The sequence below is a fragment of the Capra hircus genome, chromosome 10 (genome assembly GCF_001704415.2).
Source record: "Capra hircus breed San Clemente chromosome 10, ASM170441v1, whole genome shotgun sequence".
Classification (NCBI taxonomy): Eukaryota; Metazoa; Chordata; class Mammalia; order Artiodactyla; family Bovidae; genus Capra; species Capra hircus.
Genome location: NC_030817.1, coordinates 10,693,258 through 10,713,587, shown reverse-complemented (window position 1 = coordinate 10,713,587; position 20,330 = coordinate 10,693,258). Strand labels below are relative to the sequence as shown.

The 20,330-nt window shown below is 42.7% G+C and overlaps 1 protein-coding gene across 2 annotated transcripts in view; it reads left to right on the top strand.

Moving 5' to 3' along the window:
• TSHR (thyroid stimulating hormone receptor) overlaps window positions 1-20,330 on the top strand; it is a 176,885-nt gene that overhangs the window by 119,953 nt on the left and 36,602 nt on the right. Inside the window, exons 5-9 of one of the 2 annotated variants that reach the window (XM_018053896.1) lie at window positions 967-1,041; window positions 2,417-2,494; window positions 5,681-5,749; window positions 19,871-19,948; window positions 20,097-20,172. In XM_018053896.1, coding sequence (XP_017909385.1) covers window positions 967-1,041; window positions 2,417-2,494; window positions 5,681-5,749; window positions 19,871-19,948; window positions 20,097-20,166 — 370 coding nt within the window. In that variant the 3' untranslated portion in view covers window positions 20,167-20,172. Of the gene's footprint in view, window positions 1-966; window positions 1,042-2,416; window positions 2,495-5,680; window positions 5,750-19,870; window positions 19,949-20,096; window positions 20,173-20,330 lie in introns of those variants that run through there. The other variant, XM_018053895.1, reaches the window with a different exon arrangement.

Sequence of the window (20,330 nt, the reverse complement as noted above, 5' to 3'; positions counted from 1 at the left end):
TCAAATATCCCTTATGGAATGTTACTTCTCTCCTTGGTTATTTGGAGCTTCCCATTTGCTTTTTTGAGACCTCAGGCTCCTGCTTGCTCTTCAAATCATGTGCCTTCCCCTCTAGGAATCAGGTCAGAATTTGCCTTAGAAGGGGCACCATAGAGACTAGAGTTTTCTCTGCTGGAGACTTTCTATAAAGGTTTGCTGGCAGTGACGAGTTCTTAGCACGGCATGCCAAGGCTCTCAAACAAAGCGCAACTCTACTGCCTGTGTTCTGGGAGGTACAACAGTGTTAGACCAACTAAGCCTGGGAGGCATCCGGAGCCTGAGCTTTTATATTCATGCTGTTTTATGCACATTTTTATCTTGACATTTTGCCCTGATGATACAAGCTTTGGAGAGTGAAGACATTGTCTTTGACTGATGTCCTTCTTTGTCTGAACATTTTTTATGGTACTGCTGCCATGGTATTCTCAAGAGGCTGCCAAGGGAGTGTCATTCTTGGTAAAATAACCAACACAATATAAGGTAGAGTTTGCAAAAGGGAGCCTGGCTTGGAGTCAGTAATTAGATTGTCTTCCTGTTGCATCCTTCCCTTATTCCACCCTCCCTTCCCCCGACACATGCATCATATCCTCCAGTTAAAAAAAGGGAATCCGCCCCCCCACACACACACACAAAGAAACCTGAATTCCTGTTTCTAGGAATCCCACGTGGCTCAAACAATCCCCAGATTTTCCTAAATAGAACAGATGTATTGACGCTGGTGGACTGGGTAAATTCTCGTACTTTGAGGAGCATCGTCCCATCCAAGGGCTGGAACTTGCCATGGTTTCTCAGATAATTGACAAAAGACCTAGGATTTGATCCTAGTCTGACGTCAGAACACGTTCAGCTGTTACATTATTCTACTTCCTACGTGCTGGTTTCTTACCTTGTTTCTATTCTTCTTTTCTTCTTTCCCATGTACTGTAGTGGCATTTTCAACACTGGACTTAGAGTATTCCCCGACCTGACCAAAATCTATTCCACTGACGTATTCTTCATACTGTAAGTGTGCCCACAGGCAATATTCGGCAGTATTTTACTTGTCGCTAACAAGAATTAGGGTGCAGCCACAGATGTTGGTTGGAACCAAGTGAAGCAGTTTTTTCAAGGAGGAAGCAGTGGTCATCTGTGACAATCGCCCTGATAAATGAAGTCAGGCGAGGACTGAGAAATGCCCGTTGGGTTTGGTAATACGGGGCACTGTGATTCTGAAAAGTGGGACTCTCTGGGTGGAGAAGTCTGTTTGGAGTGAGCTCAAGAGAGATTCGGAAGGGGGAATTAGAGATGGTGAACTCTTTCAGGAAGTTTCACTATTAAAAAGAAGCAGAAAAATGTCTCAGTAGTTGGAGCACATGGAATAAGGAGAAATGGGTCTCTTTTTTTTTTTTTTTTTCTAAATGGGAGAAACTGTGGCATGAGCATTTGCTGATGGGAGTGACTGAATGGAAGGAAATTTGATGATATTGAGGATACTTTATTTTTCACATAGCTTTTCAAACACTTTCCCATGTGTTATCACATTTGCTCCTCTTAACCACCTTACAAGGTATAAAAGGAAGTTATAGTTGTTACCCTATACAAACGAGGAAGCTGAGGAATAGAAAACCTAAGGGATTTGGTCTGAGGAGGGTCCCAGGAGCGGTCATGAGTGGTCCCCAACCACTTCCTGGGACTTCTGTTTGGGGACAAGTGCTCTTTTCCAAAACCCATGACATAGTCAAGTGTCTTACTAGTTGTACAGGCATGAAAGGACATATGCAGAGAGAGAGTTACAGGTTGAGTTTGTACTGTGGCATCAGCAAAATATATCAAGAAAATGATAGGATCCAAACTCTTGGGATTTTGCTAGGAAAAAAAAAAAAAAAGCCCATGCTCCTTTGCTGCAGAAGAGCTCTGTTCAAAGTATATCCCATCTTCCAGCAACTAGAACACAGAAAGTTCTCCAGGAACATCTTCCTGGCAGCGTTTTTCAAGTGAGTGACATGCTAATAATAATCATGAAATGAAACCCATCGATCCCATTCTACCGACCCTTTTCGGGGGTTCCACACACTGAAGAAACGAGTTGCTCTGGATACAGTATTTGTCACGTGAGTCCTCCCTTTGCACATGAGGACTTTCAGGAACCTCAGCCCACACTCAGAGCTCACTAGCTCACTGCACAGGTGGGGCTCTGAGTGCATGTCCACCTAGGTCAGCTCTCACCACCTCACTGGACCTCCGAGCCACCAGCAGCTAAGAAGAGTCAACAACACCTAAAAAGAAATAAGATAAAATGGAATCATGTCAGGTTATATATTTAGGTGCATATATACAGCAAGAACCCAGCTCCAGAGGTGTTTTTTTTCCATCAAGTGTTTTTGTTCCTCTCTTGCAGTGAAATTACAGACAATCCTTACATGACTTCAGTCCCTGCGAATGCTTTTCAGGGCCTGAGCAACGAAACCTTGACACTGTGAGTATGGCCAGTTCCACTCCTCCAACTCTGGAATTTTTATCTGGGTCACTGTCATATTCCCGCAGGCCATCCAAGAACCACACTGCCATACAGTATGTTGCTCTTTGGTCTGCCAAGGGCTACACACAGTTAAGTAAGAGTGGCACCTTATGGCACGGTGCTCTGCAGCTGACAGAGTGGTTTAGGCAGCAAGACAAAGGGTAGTCTCTTACAGAAGTGGCCCGCACACTCTATCTGTGAATGGCCATTCAGGTTTTCCAGACCACATGGCCTTGGTGGCAACAGTTCAACGCTGCCATTGTAAGGCAAAAGCAGCCATCCACAATACATAGACTAATGAGCACAGCAGCTATGTTCCAAAGACATTTTATTGACAAAAGCAGGCAGTGGGCCAGATTTAGCCTGCAGGCCTTAAAATACAATATCATGTATCCATTATCTCAATTGAACAAAGGAAGAATTGGATTACAGCAAATTTAAGTGACTGTCCCAAGGTCCCTGAGCTAGAAAACAGCGCTCCTAATAAGGGCTTTTAATGCTTTGCACTCATACTTCAGCTGTGTCATCACTAACTATTACTAAGCTCCTATGATGGGATATTGGATAGAAAACATAGTCCTTCTCTATATCATCATTTTTTCCAGAGTTTGAATGGGTTCTGCTCTTGAGTTGTTCAAAAGGAAATGCTTTATTGGGGAAATTTGCAAAATGTTCTTAGGAAGGAGATCTCATAGGGGTATAAAAGATAAGTTAATTTCCCAGGCCATAAAGAATTCCCTTCTTTGGTCAAATTAACCACAAAGTAAAGTTGGGGCTTCATCAAACAATCCCCACCTGACTGGTCTCAGTACCACTGTTCACATTCAGGCTCGGTGGGTGTTTGGCGTGGATTGTTATCCAGCTTCCTTTCTTGGGTCACATTGCATCTTCTTCATCAATGTATCCAAACCTGATCGAACTATCCTCCAGCAAGATTGATCCAAGACTCCACACAACTGTTTGAAGGGCTGTTTCGAAGCAGTCTCGGGCCAGCAGTCTTGACCCTGTGAAGCAATCTAAACCTCTGGAACTCTACTCAGAGTGGAGGGTTTCAGTTTGTCCTTCTCCAAACAGGAGGAGAGCTTTCTTAAAGAAACAAGAGGCTCCTTAGCCACCCTTTCATTTGACCACACAGCAAAGACTGGGGTTTAGTCTGCTCGGCTCCAAACCTCAAGGCCATTTGCATCTCCTGTAAAAGCTTCCCCTGTGCCATTGGCCACGCATCATACATAAACACCAGTCTCAGTTTCCTTATAGAACGTTACCTCCACCTTTCGGCATTTTTCTCTAAGGACTCATATCACAAGCAGCCCTCTCCATTGGAGCCTGGTCTTTCTCTCACACCCAGCGTGGGGCCTGATAGGCATTTGGTAAACCTCTGAATGAGGGAACCTCAACTTTCCTGAAATCTAGAAGTGGGGATGCCACGGCTGGTCTACTACCTTTTCAGATGACTATTTCTACATTTCTGCAAAAGCCCTTGCTTCTTTGAAGCTCATGCTCAAAAAACTGTAAACACGAAAGGGTATGTGTCCAACAGCAAAATTTGTACCCATCTTCCTGGTAGGATAGAGTTTCAGTGAAAATTTGCACCTTTGGTTCCTTCTTTACTGCGTTTTTTTTCCTTCACTAATTTCCCTTTTTGAGACCTACATGTCCAGTAAGATTGTTATTTAATCTTCTGAAATGTAACTCCAACAAAGAACATTTTTATTGTCTAGGTCTCTCAACCAATTCTGGATAAACAGAAATGCCAAAATTAGGAGTTCTCACATCTTCATTCAAGAACTCTAGTTCAGGAAAAATTAACTTATGTATAAAAATTACTTACGTTTCCCAGCTCAGTGCTGAGCATCCCTGTGCGTTGCAGTCCTTACCCAGGACACCTGCGAGCTAGAATTAAACTTACTATGTAACTGTTTCAAACAAAACAGACCAACAAACAGGATAAGTTCTCCACAACTACCTAAGGTAAATCCAAATTCTCAGGTCTCGGAAGACCTTTTAACACAGTCTTCTTGTAAGCATCCACACCTCACTGTGTTAAATGTCTGGCTACCCTGTGCTCCCAGCAACCTCTTGATGAGGTATCCATTGATCATACTTTGACAGACAAGGAAAACTGAGGATAATTGAGGTTGAGAAGTTCTCAGGATCACCTACTGTGAAATGACAGACCCAGGTCTCATTCTAGATTTGCAGTCTCCTGCGTGCTTCTTGTTGTGTTTCCAGAGTTCACAGGAGGCAGACTACAGTCGTTTCCAGACTTCCCCTAAATCGCCACTAGCTGTGCCTGACTGTGGTCCTGACAGCCTTCTCTCATCTCCAGCCGATAGCTCCCAGGAAGCCCCCGCTGCAGCCCTGTGCAGACCAGACCTCCCATGGCTTTGTGCCCTTTTGGTGGGTGGGAAGAACTGCCTTTGAATTCAGAAATCCTGATTCTGTACAGCTGTGCATCAGTGCGGCTTTGGTAGATCACCTCCACCTCTCAACCTGACTAGGAAATGCAGGCAACAATGCTTCGGTCCAGCCCTCGGAATCCCTGTATAAATTAATTAATTGCAGCAACACAGTAGCAAGTTAAAAATATTAAAATTTCCCCAAAGCCCAAGGTCTATCTACTTTCTTAGATTTGTTTTTAAAGGTCAGTTTAATTCAGTTCTCAACCATTTAATTAAGCATTTAATCTGTGGTAAGCCCTGAGGATTAAAAACATGAATATAAATGTGAAATAATATTTTAAAATATAAAACCTATGCATTCAGATGAATGATGTCTTTTAAAGTGCTCTTCTTAAAAAATGGCACTTATTTCTCCATCTTTGACATTGGGTTAACTCCTAAAACTATTTTTTGAGTATATGTAGAATATTTTTTAAGAAGTCTTTAATGATTGCAAATCTTTGTTCATCAAAGTGAGTCTGCTTCTGAGAAACAGGAGCCAAGTCTGGAGGATGAGGACTCAAACTAGAAAATATTATTCCATGTCCCAATAAAGACATATGGTGAAGTTTTCTGGTAGGGCTCATAGATGGGATCTGAGAAACTTCATGCACATTTCTGGCACTGAAAAAATGAAGCCTGACCCAAGGGCCAGCACTGCCTCTCACAGGTCACTGATTTCTTCTCTCTCTGCTGATTATAGGAAGCTATACAACAATGGCTTTACTTCAATCCAAGGACATGCTTTCAACGGGACAAAGCTGGATGCTGTGTAAGTCAAGGGTTGCCATGCAAACCACTATCTTTCTCCTACACCTTCAGCAGCCCCAAGAAGGACCATTCAGTGGGTCAGAATTCTGCTAGAGATGGGTTCCCCCAGAGCATTCCTCAACCCCAGGGTTAGTTAGAGCAAGACTTGGGGATGATGTTTAGAAACTCTGCAAGAGCCAGCTTTTAGTGAACACTTACACTGACTCCAATTCTAAATCCCAAAGCCTTTATCTTTAATAAAATGGAGAACCATAGTGTCACCTTCAATTACCTAGTAGGAGTGTGTATGCGTTTGTGTGTAAATATTCATCTATTAGGTTTCGAGGCCATCCTAGCACAGGTTTGAGAAGAATTTTCAGACAAGAGCATTTCAGAAGGGAGTGAGTTTATTAAGAAGAGCAAAGATAAAGTGGGCACTGCGAGCACAGCGAGCTAACCTCTGACAGACCAGGGAAAGCTGACAGTTTTCATGGGTTAGTAGCCAGTTTTTATGGCCTCAAGACAAAATTCCTGCTGGAAGGTTGGTGTTAGGTGATTGGTTGGGGCGCTATAGGGTGCCTGCTGGAGTGGGCATCTTTGCCTAATTGGGAGTCAGGGAGCTTGTTAGCGATGATCAGGGGGCTTTGGGCAAGGTTAGGAAGGGGCTTGTCAGCTTTAGAGGTGTCCTTGGTTCTGGGCTCCGCTTCTGTGGCATTGGTGCAAAGCTTGGCACCTGCGGCCTTGAGGGCAGGACTCCAGACTAGGTCCATGAAGTAAACGAGGGTCTTAATTAAGTCCAAAGCTATTCAGACCAAGAGGGTTTTCACTTAGTTTTTTTCTGACATGTTTTCAGGAAAGGTGTCAGTTTATATTTGATTCATTCAGAAAGAGCTGAAAGCCATATCCTGATTTTGCCTTCACTGTAAATGAATTATGCCTAGAATAGGATGTAAGCAAAAAAGATAGTCTATCAGGTCTCTGTGGTCCCCGGCATCTGTGCCAGGGCATGCTTTGTGTCTAAGACCTGGTAGACTGCTTCAGCCATACTGGTGTGTGATTTAACCCCATAGCTAGTAAATGACAATTAGCTTTTGTAGAGTCTGCTTTCTACAGTATGGTGGGCTAAGTAATTTGTAGGGCCCTGCTACTATGAAACAACTAGATCACACATTTAAAAGTTTTATATTTTATGCCATAGCTCCAAAGAGAGGGAAATGAAACAAAGTAATGAAGCAGTAGCTAAAACCACAGTGGTGGGTAGATAGAGAAGGTGCAGTTCCCTTGGACAGCTGCCAGCATCCATGGTGCCAGGAGAAGAGATTTCAGTCAGGCGAAGTGAGGCAAACCTGAGACCCCTGGGTTAATTCAGGGAACCTGGATGAGAGCCAGAGTGGGACCACCCTAGTAGAACCTCTGGGCTCCTGGTGGAAACAAATGCAAACCTCCGCAGAGAAGAGAACCTCAAGGCAGGCTCCCAGGTGTTTGATTTGTTTTATAACAGTTTATTGAGTATTTTTAAACAATTGTATTTTTTTCAACTTCAGATGTTCTGTTTGCTTTTTAAAAAATTTGCCAGTTCATTTCTGTAATTTCATCTTTTCCGCCTCCCCCCCCCTTAAACACTTCATGCATAGTTGTTTTATTCTGGAAAATGATTACTGCAAAATCTGAAGACCTCTGTTTCTAGATCTCTTATGCTGTATGATGCTTCTCAAACTTTACTGAGCATTTAGAGCATTGGGGGTGGGAGGGTCTTCTTAAAATGCAGAATCTGATTTACGTAGATCTGGAGTGAGCTCCAGGATTCTGCATTTCTAACAAGCTTCCAGGTAATATGATGCTGCTAGTCCATTGACCGACCACACTTGAACAGGTGGCAGAAATAACCTGTACAATATATATTAATAAGTTCAAAGTCTTTATACCTTGGTGTTACTCCCTGAGTTCTATTTGAAGTGGCGTCTCACTCTTTACCAGGTTTTTGGATTTCTTAGTAGTTTTTATCAAGTGAAGATCCGAGTACCTTTCTCTAGACTGTCTAGTTGTGGGCTCATTCAGGTTGATGTTAGTCGCTTGTTTAAATATATAATTACAGGGACTTCCCTGGTGGTCCAGTGGTTAAGACTCCACCCTTCCACTGCAGGCAGGGTGAGTTCAATCCCTGGTTGGGGAACTAAGATCCCACATGCTCTGTGGTGTGGCCAAAATAACCCCCCAAAAAACCCCAAACATAATTACAGGGTAAGTCTGAAAAGACTCAAAGGAGTAACGTGAATATTTATACATCAAACTTATTTATAGTATTGGAGAGACCCTACTTCTATCTTAACTTTATGTACACATCTCACACAATTCATTTATTTTTATACACATTTATTGAACACCTTTTACAACCCTGTGTGTGTGTTAAGTTGCTTCAGTCATGTCTGACTCTTAGCGAGTCTATGGACTGTAGCCCTCCAGGCTCCTCTGCCCTTGGGATTCTCCAGGCAAGAATACTGGGGTGGGTTGCTATGCCCTCCTCCAAGGCATCTTCCCAACCCAGGGATCAAACCCACATATCCTGTGGCTCCTACACTGCAGGCAGATTCTTTACTGCTGAGCCACCGGGGAAAGCCCTCAACAATCCTGGAACTGTGCGATACCAAGATGAACAAGACCAATGTACTCCCTGCCCACATCAAACACACATTCCAGTGGCCTCAACTTGAGGGCAGCAATATCAAGGGTCAGAGTATACTGGGGAGAAATGTACCCAATCCAAAATATGCATTTCAGATTGAAAATAACGTTAACAATCCTTGCTTGGAGACCAAAGCATGATTTTCTGTAGTTATCACATTAAAAAATTATTAGCATTCAATTTTAATATTGCATGAGTTTAACCAAATATTTTTCCTCTTTATACCTAGAAAGCCATGACCCTTAGGGCAATAATCTTCCCAATTCAAATGTTCTATGAATGAAGTGGGGAATTGGGACTTCTCAAAATAATTAAGTCAGTTTGTAGATACTTAGGGTATAGAGATTTCAGAAGACTGTCACACCATTAGGGACATCAGGGTCATCACAATGTTAGCATTAAGGCAACAGAGAACCACATTAGCAAATGCTCAAAAGGGACAGTGAAGAACCTTTCAGTTAGGGAGATGAGAGCTAGTCACATGGCTCTGAATTATCCACCATATCCAGCTGAACCCAGGTTTGCCAGAATCCAAATTACTTTTCCAGAATTCTGGATAAGAAGGACAAGAAACCAACCTTGAATATATAATAATTCATTTCTAAAACTTTTGTTTTTCCATACGCAAATGATTGTAATCCCCAAAATGAGGATCTGTGGACTTCCCTGGTGGCTCAGACAGTTGAGAAATGTCTGTCTACAATTCAGGAGACCGGGTTCAATCCCTGGATCGGGAAGATCCCCTGGAGAAGGAAATAGCAACCCACTCCGGTATTACTGCCTGGAAAATCCCATGGACGGAGGAGCCTGGCAGGCTACACTCCATGGGGTCACAAAGAGGAGGACATGACTGAGCGACTTCACTTTCTATGAGGATCCGTGCTCCCAATTATTTGCTTCCTCATCTTACCATTTAGTCATTGGACGATATCACCCTCAATCACTCTCAGGTATCTGACAAGAGATTTGGGTACAAAATTCAGACTTTTAAGTTCTGCACAGCAGGGTTCTCAGTACCGGCTACCAATTTGAATCACCTGAAGAGATTTGGAAGCACTGATACCTAGATTTTACCACCAGATATTCTGGTTTAGTTGGTCTCAGTGTAGCCAGAGCATGGGAATTTAGAAGTCCCTTCAGGTGAGTCCAGCCTTTGCTCTATGTGAAGGTCAAGAACCGTAGCTGGACTTCTCTGGTGGTTCAGTGGTTAAGAATCTACCTGCCAATACAGGGAACTCAGGCTCAATCCCAGGTCCAGGAAGATCCTAAATGCCTCTACAGAGCAACTAAGCCCTGTGCCGTGACAACTGAGCCCCCAGCCCCCTAGAGCCCATGCTTCACAACAAGAGAAGCCACCACAAAGAGAAGCCCAAACATCCCAAGTAGAGAGTAGACCCCGCTCACCACAACTAGAGAAAGCTCACACACAGCAATGCAGACCCAGTGCAGCCAAAAATATAAATAAACACACGACTTTTTTTTTTTTTTAATGTGGCTTTTTACATTTGACAGAGCTATCTAGCTGCCAGGCCAGAGCCAGGACCTGGAACCCCTAGTTCAAGACTCCTTCCCCTGCACTCTGCTGGGATTCACTGCTGCTGACTTACCAGCCCCCTCTAAGGCTTGCACACCGGATTTCTCTAGCTGCTGCTACTTGCTTCATAGTCCATGATAATATGTATCCTTCTTAGTCTGTTAAAGACGTGAAACACAGAAACTAAAAAATCTTGCAGATCTGTAGATCTTATAGAGGACTGGACTCATGCTGGAGAAAGATCACTCAAGACTTAAGATACAACCAGTGGAGGTTTCACAGAACAGTTACACCAAGCACCAGTGTTAGTTGTCAGTGAGAGTCTGGCTTTACCAATGCAGCAAGGTTACCCACTCAACCAACTTCCAGATGAGGTTTGAGTGAGGGACACCTTGATGAAGAGGTGGACATGATCAAAAGTTATTAAATTCAAAGAATCGGGACTAAAATCAGTCCATGTATGTTCACTGTTTTGCTTCAAAACATTTCATGCCTGCTCATAACTGGCCTTTTGGTCATGTTTAGAGAACTCCACAGACACTTCAGGAGGTTTCCAGAGTGAATCTTCCTTTATTGGCAGACTACTGTGCTAAGAGGATCTGGGTGTAATCCGGTAGCCTGTTATTTTACAGTTTGGACATAAAGTTAGCTGCAGAATATTAAAAAAGTATAGATATATTTTGTATTGAATAAAAAAAGGAAAACTAACAATGGAACCATAATTCCTATCCCAACTTCTTCCCAGCCTTTGTGTTAAGAGAATAAATTGGGTTGGGATAAAGGAGTGCATTTCCCAAACTATGTTCCTTGAACTCTCTTTCCATAATAAATTAATGAGGCTTACTTCTTAAAAGCTGTTCATGACCTTATGAAGTTAAATAAAGTGTACAGCTGGACTTCTTAGGTCTTTTGATAGAAGAATCTGAATTACTAGTATCCAGTAGGAGGATCTGGAGTAGGAAATGGCACCCGGCTCTAGTATTCTTGCCTGGAAAATTCCATGGACAGAGGAGCCTGGCGGGCCCGTGGGGGTTGCAGAGTTGGACACAACTGAACACATACACACACACACACACACACAATAGGAGGATACAGTATGCAGAGCTTCTTAAGGAGGTCTTGGTTCCAGGAGCCTCTCTCTGGACTGGCATGCCACAGAATACTTTTTGGGGAAAGCTACTGAAGACAGAGAATGAGTCGGTTGGATGGCATCAGTGAATGTGAGTTTGAGCAAACTCTGGGAGATAGTGAAGGACAGGGAAGCCTGGTGTGCTGCAGTCCATGGGGTTGCAAGGAGTCAGACACAACTGAGAGACTGAACAACAAAAACACTCGAAAAATCTCTGATAGACTGACTGCCTTGTTGGGAGGCAGGTGAATTTAACAAGGTCTATTCAAGAGGCAGGCTATGGAGGATATAAGAGCCAGGAAAGTTTCAGATCGGAGAAGGCAATGGCACCCCACTCCAGTAGTCTTGCCTGGCAGATCCCAAGGACGGAGGAGCCTGGTAGGCTGCAGTCCATGGGGTCGCTAGGAGTCGGACACAACTGAGCGACTTCACTTTCACTTTTCACTTTCATGCATTGGAGAAGGAAATGGCAACCCACTCCAGTAGTCTTGCCTGGCAAATCCCATGGACGGAGGAGCCTGGTAGGCTGCTGTCTCTGGGGTCGCACAGAGTCGGACACGACTGAAGCAACTTAGCAGTAGCAGTAAAGTTTCAGATGCTCCTGGGGTCTTCTGAAGTTAAATCTATGAAGAGGTTATGAAGGGAGACTGTTTCTACCTTCCTACCAGGTTTCTTCTCAGACCATATCGTGGGTTCTGTGAGAGCCTTGGCTGATGGGAGAGGGTTTTTCTGTTGAAGACAGTGGATTTTAATTCACCAATTCCCGGAATTAACAGTCTGTTCTAGTCACTACTGTCCCTTGAAACATAGAAAAGAATCAATGCGTCATTTTCTCATACTTTCTGGACATTTTAATGTAAGATTTGGAAGGGTTTCACAAATGCAGGAAATATTTCTTAACTGAAATCATTTTTTCCTTGATTTTTAGAAGTCTAGAGCTGAGATCAGAAAACTTTTTCTGGCAAGGGGCAGATAAAAAATAGGTTGGTCTTTGTGGGCCATGAGATCTCAGTCATAGTTATTCAACTCTGGCTCTGTAGCATGAAAGCAGCCACAGGCAATTCATAAACAAATCAGTGTCACCATGTCTCAATAAAACTTTATTTATAAAAATTGGTGGCAAGTAGAATGTGACCACATAGTCACAGTTTGTGAAACTCTGATCTAGATGCAGCCATGAAATTAAAAGACGCTTACTCCTTGGAAGGAAAGTTATGACCAACCTAGACAACATATTAAAAAGCAGAGATGTTACTTTGCCAACAAAGGTCCGTCTAGTCAAGGCTATGGTTTTTCCAGTGGTCATGTACGGATATGAGAGTTGGATTATAAAGAAAGCTAAGTGCCGAAGAATTGATGCTTTCGAACTGTGGTGCTGGAGAAGACTCTTGCAAGTCCCTTGGACTGCAAGGAGATCCAACTAGTCCATCCTAAAGGAGAGCAGTCCTGAATATTCATTGGAAGGACTGATTTTGAAGCTGAAACTCCAGTACTTTGGCCACCTGATGGGAATAGGTCACTCATTGGAAAAGACCCTGATGCTGGGAAAGATTGAGGGCAGGAGGAGAAAGGGATGACAAAGGATGAGATGGTTGGATGGCATCACTGACTCAATGCACATGAGTTTGGGTAAACTCTGGGAGTTGGTGATGGACAGGGAGGCCTGGCGTGCTGCAGTCCATGGGGTCGCAAAGAGTTGGACATGACTGAGTGACTGAACTGAACTGAACTGATCTAGATGTAGGTATTCAGTGAGGATGACCATTGTGTCACGAAATATGTAGTCTGTTTCTCCCAGTTCTTAGTAAAGGTTAAATGGCTAGCATCGGATAAAGATAAGAAGTATCTGGATAAAAATATTTTAGGGTTTGAAAGTTCATATTCAATCATAAAATAAAACAAAGATTTTTTTCCAATCATTATTTGAAATCTAAACTTAATCTCTGTTCCTATTATAAAACTAAATGTTCCATCTATTCATTCTACCGTAAGTTCTTAATTCCTGCTTGATAGAAACTAAATTTTTCTTAGCTTTATTCTCTTCCGTAAAAGGTATCCTAATAATGCAAGGTAAAAATCAAAATAGTAATCATGATAAAGAGGCCTGGAACTGGAGGAAGATAAATTAAGGGCTGAGCTGTAGATGGAGAAAACAGAGGTCAGGTTTCCATAGTAATAACAAAATAGTACTGACTTTGTGATTTTAACATGGAGCTGTTGCTGCTAGCCTCAATGCGAATTGTGCTTTAAAACTAATGTAAACACATCAATATTCTATAATTACCCTACTAGTGTTCAAAGATTTTATTGATGTAAAATATTTTAACTTCTAATTTAAACAAGTGCTCATCCAAAACAGTGATTATTCCCCATTATCTGCCTCATGTCAGTGTGCTGAAATTAGCAGATTTGACCTCACCGAGACCTATTTTTTTTTAGTGTAACTGAAGAACATGACTGCAGCCAAGTTGGACAAATTCCATATTGAGAATAAGCACTGATGCCTCAGCAGCAGTTGGGTAATTAGTTAAAAGTTCATGAAAGTGATGGCTCGTGCGTGAGAGTACACATTCCTGTGATTTCACATGGAACCAAGCACACTGTCATCACTCAGATGTGAAATTAATAATAATACCAGCATCCCTTGCTCAACAGAAGTTGAACTAAGTCACACATTCATTCCTTGGAACCTCTTTTCCACCCCTCCATACCATCAGGCATGAGGACATTGCTCATCTCAGAATGTTTCATTCTCTGTATAGTATTTTCTATCGTCAAATTCTATCAACAAGCTACTAACTGACAGTAAACATTGGGCAGGAAAAAAATACCATTTTGATGGGCTACAGGTGTACTGAATCACCAGTCATTATGGACAGAGAAGTCAACACAATCCATGTACTAATTAGCATCACACATTATTACAAGCAAAACCCCACAGCTTGGAGCATTGGGAAAAGATGATCAGAGCAAAGATTATAGGACTAGGCAGGCTATTACTTCTTATGGAGTAAGTATTTGAACAGCTTGCAGGATATGCTCCAAGGCTGGCTCTTACCTCTGCCTATTGAAACCTTGAGCATTTTCTCACCTGTTACTGTTTACAGACAGGTATTAGATAGCATCACCGACTCAATGGACATGAATTTGAGTCCATTCCAGGAGATAGTGGAGGACAGAGGAGGCTGGCATGCTGTAGCCCAAGGGGTCTTCAAGAGTCAGACCCAACTTAGCGACTGAAGAACAACTGTCCTGATTTCTGCCACCAAAAGGACTTTTATGGAGCACTGAGGGCTGGACAGAGGTAATCTTCAACTTTCCAAATAACTGATGCTGTGAGAGGGAAACACGGTTCCCCACAGAAGTATTCCCGTGAGAGTCTCACAACATAAACAGGTACCCTACAGGGATTATGGAAATGCAGGCTGAAATTCTACCTTCGAGCCGCGATGTATCCTAAAACACCCCAGAGAACAAAGCTTAGCGGCACCCACAACTTGCCTTGCTGCAACGTCATACCTCTTCCTCTGACATGTCCTCATCTAAACATGATGTAGAGGGTGCCTCGAGCTAGGAGGTACCCAGCACCTGGACCTTCATATATTTATTCAGCTTGTCTTTACTGAATGGCTGCTACGTGCCCAGTGTGAGCCCAGTGGGGATTAATGTGAGCCATGTCTGTAGTACTGAGTTCATCAGGTGGATAGTCTTCCGCAGCTCACTCCTGACCGTCTTCATTTCCCTGACCATACTGTTTTTCCATAACCGTGAGATACACAGTGCTTAAATCAGCACGGGGCTTCTTAACTCCCCTCCCCTTCCCCACACTGGCCCCCACTCCCATATGAAAAAATCAGATATATCTTTTCTAGGAGGAACTTAATTTCTTCCAAGAAGTTGTCCAAGAGGCACACATACTCCAAAGAGTAAAAAGGCATGGTATACACGCATGGTGCAGCGTCTATCTTATTTTTAAAGAAGATACCAGTCCTTTTCAAACAAGCCCTTCCGAGTATTTAGAAATCCTTTCAAGAAGTCTTTATTTTCACCTCAGACTCCAAGACTTTCTACTCTTTTACATTCACCCTGTCTGTGGAGGTTTAGCTGATCCCACAGATATACCCTCCATATGAAATAATTGTCTGGAGTAGGTTACCCATGTAGCCTTACCAAGATTTGTGACTGATTTACCCAAGCTGGCTTACAGATTGTGGATTCTAGAGGAATCAGGATAAGTCAGGGTCAAAGACTCAATTTAAACTGATGTTCCCCGTGAACACTATATGATACATGGGGCTGATGGAAGTCCACACTTCTTGAATATTAAGGCTTCTGCAAACGTATTTCCCCACCCCATCCACTCTGCTTCAGAAGGAAGGTATAATCCGCAATCTGAACCCAAGGTTAACACTTTGTGGCATTATCACCATCTGTGATAAGAAGATAGCCTCCAAACTGCCAGTGGCAGAGTGGGGGTTTCATTTTTAAGCACCTCATTATTTCTAAGGGATGAAGTGTACAAACAATCCTTGGTTTTAGAGAAGGCAGCCTCCCCCGCAAAACTCAGTTCATCTCCGTTCAAGTTGGCTGCACCCTCTCTTCATCCGGCTGCTCCCCTCCTGGACTCTGGCTGGCTTTCCCAGTTTAAAATCCTCTGCAGCATTTCTGGTAAACTGTAGCACTTATCAACCAGCCTCCTGATCCTTGGGGGCGTATTGAATATCCGATGAAAACACTGCAGAATTGGACAAGCAATTATTTAGTTTTACAATAATTTCTACTGATTAGAGCAGGCCGATTTTCACTTGCGGCAGTCAGAGATGAGGAGGAAAAACTGAGATGAACTCACCAATCCTTACTTGATTCTCAGCAGTCCAGGAACAGAATGTGACCTGCAAATTGCATGGTCCAAAGAGTACAAAAGGGGATGTGAGTCGCTGTGGCATTTGTGCTGAGTTAGTTGTCTTTTCACAAAACCATGCTGTGCAAGATCTTCTCTGCAGTTCTTGTTTCTCCAAGCTGGCTTTTGTCTGCTCTAGCTATCCCTGACCATGAACTCTGTAGACACGCTGAGTTGAAGCAGAGTCAAACAGTGTTCAAATGAAGTCTTTGAGTGAGACTTACATGACAGCCATTCATTCAGAAGGCATAGACTGGCTGCTGTAACCTCTTACTTGGGTTTTTGTACATATATGAGATTAATTGACCCCCTTCCTCCATTTTTAGACTTCACAGTGCTCTGGAGCTTGATATCCAGCCATTGCCTGAAGAGGCCACGTCTGGACCATACCCTGTGGCATTTGTAAACAAGGCTGCTTATCACTGCCATCTGAGGAGTCAATTGGCCAACACACCATATGATGATTGATTCTCTATTACTTTTTCCTTACAGTGAAAGTTTAGCATGGCTCACCTCATTATTTTGAAGGAAAAGTGCATTGCTTTTTTGATTCAATCCTTTATACCTTCATTCAGGAGATAGTTACAGAGGCATTGTACTTGGCATTGGTGATATAGCAATGAGTAAGACAGAGAGCTTACATTCTGATTGGGGAGACAATGAAAAAGTAAACAAAGAAGCAAGATAATCACAGACTGTGGTAATGCCGTGAAGTCTGAACCTCCATTTGAGAAAAGATGTATAAGATCACACAGCATATTAAAAAGCAGAGAACTCACTTGCCCAACAAAAGTCTGTCTAGTCAAAACTGTGGTTTTTCCAGTAGTCATGTGTGGATGTGAGAGTTGGACCATAAAGAAGGCTGAGCACCCAAGAATTGATGCTTTTGAACTGTGGTGTTGGAGAAGACTCTTGAGAGTCCCTTGGACTGCAAGGAGATCCAACCAGTCCATCCTAAAGGAGATCAGTCCTGGGTGTTCATTGGAAGGACTGATGCTAAAGCTGAAACTCCAGTACTTTGGCCACCTCATGAGAAGAGCATTGGAAAAGACCCTGATGCTGGGAAAGACTGAAGGCAGGAGAAGGGGACAACAGAGGATGAGATGGTTGGATGGCATCACTGACTCAGTGGACACGAGTTTGAGGAACTCTGGGAGATGGTGAAGGACAGGGAAGCCTGTGGTGCTGCAGACCACAGGGTCGCAAGAGTTAGACATGACTGAGTGACTGACTATGGAGCTGCAGTATTTGTCATTTGGTTAACTCATCTCCCATCCAGGAGAGGGAGACGTGGTTGGTGGCTGGTAAAACTCTTCGTCCAGCTGTCCCAGTGGAGACCCTTCTGTGGCTCTGAGGCTGCCCCCTCTTCTTCCAGGTTCCATCCTGGACAAAGGACTGGAGGGGCGCGGATGGTGGGCCAGGAGGGGCCGGGGGCCCAAAGCTCACGGAAGCACTGCTCCTGCTCTGCCTTCTGGCTGACGACAGACGCTGCCTCCCCTAGCTCAGCCACAGACACAGCCACCCTCCCTGTCCTCAGTCTCCTTCCGAGATTCAGAGAAAGGGAGGAACAGCTAGTTCACTGAGGGGAAGGTCCTCTGTGTGGGCTCTGGAGAAAGCATCCTTCTGACTCTAAGTGTTCATGGCATACTGTTCCTTTTTTTTTTAAATTGAAGTATAGTTGACTTGTAATGTTAGATAGGTTTCAGGTGTACAGCACTATGATTCAGTCAGAGATATATATAGTTTCTCGGATTCTTTTCCATTATAGGTTATCCCAAGATAACTGTACCAAGTATAGTTCCCTGTATTACACAGTAGGTCCTTGTAGTTTATGTAGTATCACACTATTCTTTCTTTTAACTGTTTATGTTGGAGCATAGTCAATTAACAATGTTGTGATAGGTTCAGGTGGACAGCAAAGAGACTCAGCCATACATATACATGTATCCATTCTCCCCCAAATTTCTTCTCATCCAGGCTTCCAAGTAACACTGAGCAGAGTTCCCTGTGCTATACAGTTGGTCCTTATTGGTTATCCATCTTATATATACCAGTGTCATATTATTCTTATTAACCATCATCCTCAAGAATTTTGCATCATGAAGAGCAAGCACCATAAGCATAAAAATGGAAGCATTGTCTGTATCTAAACAAAGAATCTCCAAAGAGTCTCCACTGTATTCATGTTGCACCAACAGGTGACTACTCACTGACTCTAAACCAACTTGTCTATATGGTGAATTATTCTAAACACGTGTAAATGGAGATCATTTACAATAAGGAGATGATATATATACATATATATAATCTAAAAGGAAATAAAGATATATATAGAAAGAAGATGCATATATCTATAAAGATATATTTATCTAAAAAGAAATAAAAAATATTTGCCGACTAAGGTCCATCTAGTCAAGGCTATGGTTTTTCCAGTAGTCATGTATGGATGTGAGAGTTGGACTGTGAAGAAGGCTGAGCGCCGAAAAATTGATGCTTTTGAACTGTGGTGTTGGAGAAGACTCTTGAGAGTCCCTTGGACTGCAAGGAGATCCAACCAGTCCATTCTGAAGGAGATCAGTCCTGGGTGTTCACTGGAAGGAATGATGCTAAAGCTGAAACTCCAGTACTTTGGCCACCTCATGGGAAGACTTGACTCATTGAAAAAGACTCTGATGCTGGGAGGGATTGGGGGCAGGAGAAGAAGGGGACGACTGAGGATGAGATGGCTGGATGGCATCACGGACTCAATGGACGTTGAGTCTGAGTGAACTCTGGGAGTTGGTGATGGACAGGGAGGCCTGGCGTGCTGTGATTCATGGGGTCACAAAGAGTCAGACACGACTGAGTGACTGAACTGAACTGAACTGAACTTATATATATAATACTTGGTTTCTTTTTAGGTAACTTTGTTTTCTAAAACAGCTAGGAGAAAAAAGCCAGTTTCAAAATACTTGAAAGCTTTTATCCATTTAGAGGTAATTTTGTTTTTCAGGCTCACTTTATGACTTAACTTGCTTCAAAATTATTTTCCCCTCAAATGCCAAAGTGTTTTCAAAATGGAAAGATCAAAATGCCCATCAAACCCCTTCCATGGAAGCTATATTCTATCATCTTAGCAGTATAACCTGCCAATGCTCAGAATTGCCAGAGAAAATGCAGACCACCCAATTAAATGTGAATTTCAGATGAACAACAAATAAACTTTCACTATAAGAATGTTTCAAAAATTAAGTGGGAACTGTTTATACTGAGCAACTGACACACACACATACACACAATTTATACTAAAACATTATCCATTGTTTATCTTAGTATCCTGCATTTTTACTTGCAAAATCTGGCAACCTTTTCCCAAATAAAAGATTTGAATCTCTGCCAGTCCCCATCACCACTCACCACCTTCACCACCTTCACTTTAACACCTGATATAAGCCCAGGCAGCAAAAGTAAATGGAAATATTGATCAGTATTGAGAAACAAAAATTTAGTTGGTATTGAAGAGGATTAAAAAACACAGGCACCATTGGCCAGATAAATAGGGAATTAGGCAACTTATATAACATCTTTAAAATATGTAAACTAGAGCATAAGCACATTCACTTTCAAAGACTTCAGCCATAATGAATGCATCTAGACCTTGCACAACTGAAACCTAGAATATTTTGAGTGCTTAAGACAGAAGAAGGTAAGATGTTTTCTAAATCCCTCTGTGTGTGTGCGTGTGTGTGTGTGTGTGCGCGCATGCACACACTCAGTCACTCTTCGTGACCCCATGGTCTAAATTCCTAGAAAACAGTTAATAGCTAAGGAGACCACACTCACATTTTATTTTGGGATTCATATTAATTTGCTTAACCTCGCCTAATCCATTCTCTGTGTGTGTGTCTCTTTTTCTAGTTACCTGAACAAGAATAAATATCTGACAGTTATTGACCAAGATGCATTTGCAGGAGTTTATAGTGGACCAACCTTGCTGTGAGTAAGACATATGGAAGAACATTTGCCTTTTGGTGCAGGGGAGGGAGGGGGCCATTAAGATGATTACCTGATGATGTTTATGGGGAGAGAATGTTGTTGTCTTGGATAAAGGTTTCTGCTAGTGCTTTTCTGCCCAGCCGTATAGGCTACTGTTCAGAAGAAAGTCCTTGTTCTTTGAGACTCAGAGAGTCCCACACTCCACCGTGCCATCCTGATGCCTGATGCCACCTTGGTGTGGACATTCATGAAGGCCCTCTTATGGAAAAAGACATTTTTGAGCAGCTGACATTTGCAGGCATAAGGTCTACAAATAGGCAGAAGATACTTAGTCTTTGCCGATAAATTTACAGTGTATGGCAGTAAGAAGGAAGAATATAAA